General features: G+C 38.2%; 1 protein-coding gene across 1 annotated transcript; it reads right to left on the bottom strand.

Moving 5' to 3' along the window:
• Positions 1-332: 332 nt before the first annotated feature.
• LOC117442070 (olfactory receptor 10A6-like) lies at positions 333-1159 on the bottom strand. The gene is given in 3 exon segments (XM_034078066.1): positions 333-590; positions 592-780; positions 782-1159. Coding segments are annotated over 3 exon segments (825 nt in total).
• Positions 1160-2031: the final 872 nt, after the last annotated feature.

Raw genomic sequence — 2031 nt, 5'->3', positions numbered from 1 at the left:
TATTATATGTTATAGTTTGGATTTCTAAAGCTTTTAGGGGTTAACAGTTTAACAATGTTTCACCACATTTTCATTTTAACTGGGAACATTGATAATAAGGGTATTTCAAACTTTTGAGACGACAACTGTTAAAACCTTGAGTATCAAGTAACCTGCCGACTACTACTACTACTGGTAGTAGTACTATTTACTATCAACACTAACAGTCAGGGTTATAAACATGGTAAAAATACCACTTAGATACATGTTTAATCAGAATATTTCAAGACATTCATTCACTGATACTTTTGTTATTTCTGCCACCAGCCAACAGTTTATAACGGAGCACATGTTTACATATGTTTCTTAGCTTTGGACATTTGCAGTCCGTACATGACAGGGTTCATTAGTGGCTGTATGATGAGAAAATACAGTGACAGAATAATACGCAGCACACTGGGAACACCGCTCATATCAAATCTACTCTGAAACATTTCAAAGCCGCAGCCGAAAGAGAAGTTGAGGAGGGAAACAAGGTGAGGTGTGCAGGTACTGACAGCTTTCTGTCTGGTCTGTTTCGAGCCAGAGAAACACACTCTGAGGATCCTTAATGTATGAGAAGAGGATTGGAAAGAGAGGGACAAAGATAGTGAGAACAGTAGCAAAATATCCATAAATGTTGTTCACCTGAGTGTCAGAACATGCCAATTTAACAACAAGGTAGTTGTTACAATACAAACTGTTAATGATGTTTCCACACAGTGTCAAACGGATATTTAGGGATAAAGTTATCATGAACCTTCACAAAAGAGTACAACCAAATGAGAATAATGAAGATGACCGCCTTGTTAGAAGTCATACGAGTGTTATAATGCAGAGGATAACAGATAGCAAGATATTTGTCATAAGACATGAGGGCTAAATTACAAAATTGTATATTTACATATGTAAACAAGCAGAAAATCTGCAGGAAGCAGAGCGGAGCAGAGACAGTGTGAATGTCAGAGAGGATCTGAACCAGAAGGGATGGAAACAACCCTGTACTACCATACAGTTCATTTACAAACAGGCTGCACAGAAAAAGGTACATAGGTTCATGTAAGCTCCTGTTCACACAGATAACCACAATCAGAGACGTGTTGGCAACAACAATCACAATGTATACAATTGCAGTTATCATAAAGTACAAGTACCCCAAATTCCCAACCTGGATATAAGTGCTAAGAAGGAAGTAGGATAAAGTAGAATTCAAGATCATTGTAGTTTTAGGAGAGAAAACAATTGTACAACAATTTGCTTCTCATCTTTTAACTCTGAAATGAAGAAGACATTGTGTTTGATTAAACAGGCATTGTTTTTCTATCTGTAAAATGAAATGAAAACACAGATTCTTTGGTTTCTCTTGTTAAAATTGATCAAGCGCATAGAAAAAAAACATATCAGAATCCAGCAAAAACGTAAACCCTTGCTGCCCAGTCTTTGTAAATTACACAGATTATTTTAGATGACAGAGAAATAATTACCTTACACACAGCACAACATTAGTCACCAGCAGTGCTGCAGGAACTAAAGGGAGGCTACTTCAATATCGGCTTTTAAACACGTTCATGTCGACAACATGTCCAAACAGACGTCCCACAGAAGGTACCATAGTAACCAACTAACAGTCCTTGACCTTAGGGTCAAGTAGTGTTAACAGTGGGGATGACAGAGAAAGTCCAAACTTCACCAAAGTACACCAACAGTTTTAAAATCATTAAAAAATAGTAAAACAAATATTTGTTTGTCTCCACGACCCATCACTGTGTTCAATGGCCGGCGCCACGTGCAGTCATCGATAGCTCTCCCTCTTTCTATCAGAGGTGGTTACATTGTGAGCCAGGTGAAATGGATGGTGGGTTCGTTCGTGACGAAATACACAGAGAGGCGCAAGGCTTCCACTTCGAATACACCGTGTCCATCAGTAGGGTATTCTAAGTGTACGTCCACTTCAAATACTTAACTGCAGGATCTGGGGTATTTGAAATGTAAAAGATTATATCTCCACAATGC

This window comes from Pseudochaenichthys georgianus, unplaced genomic scaffold (genome assembly GCF_902827115.2).
Source record: "Pseudochaenichthys georgianus unplaced genomic scaffold, fPseGeo1.2 scaffold_267_arrow_ctg1, whole genome shotgun sequence".
Classification (NCBI taxonomy): domain Eukaryota; kingdom Metazoa; phylum Chordata; class Actinopteri; order Perciformes; family Channichthyidae; genus Pseudochaenichthys; species Pseudochaenichthys georgianus.
The sequence above is the reverse complement of the archived record's forward strand: the minus strand, read 5'-3'. Positions and strand labels throughout refer to the sequence as shown.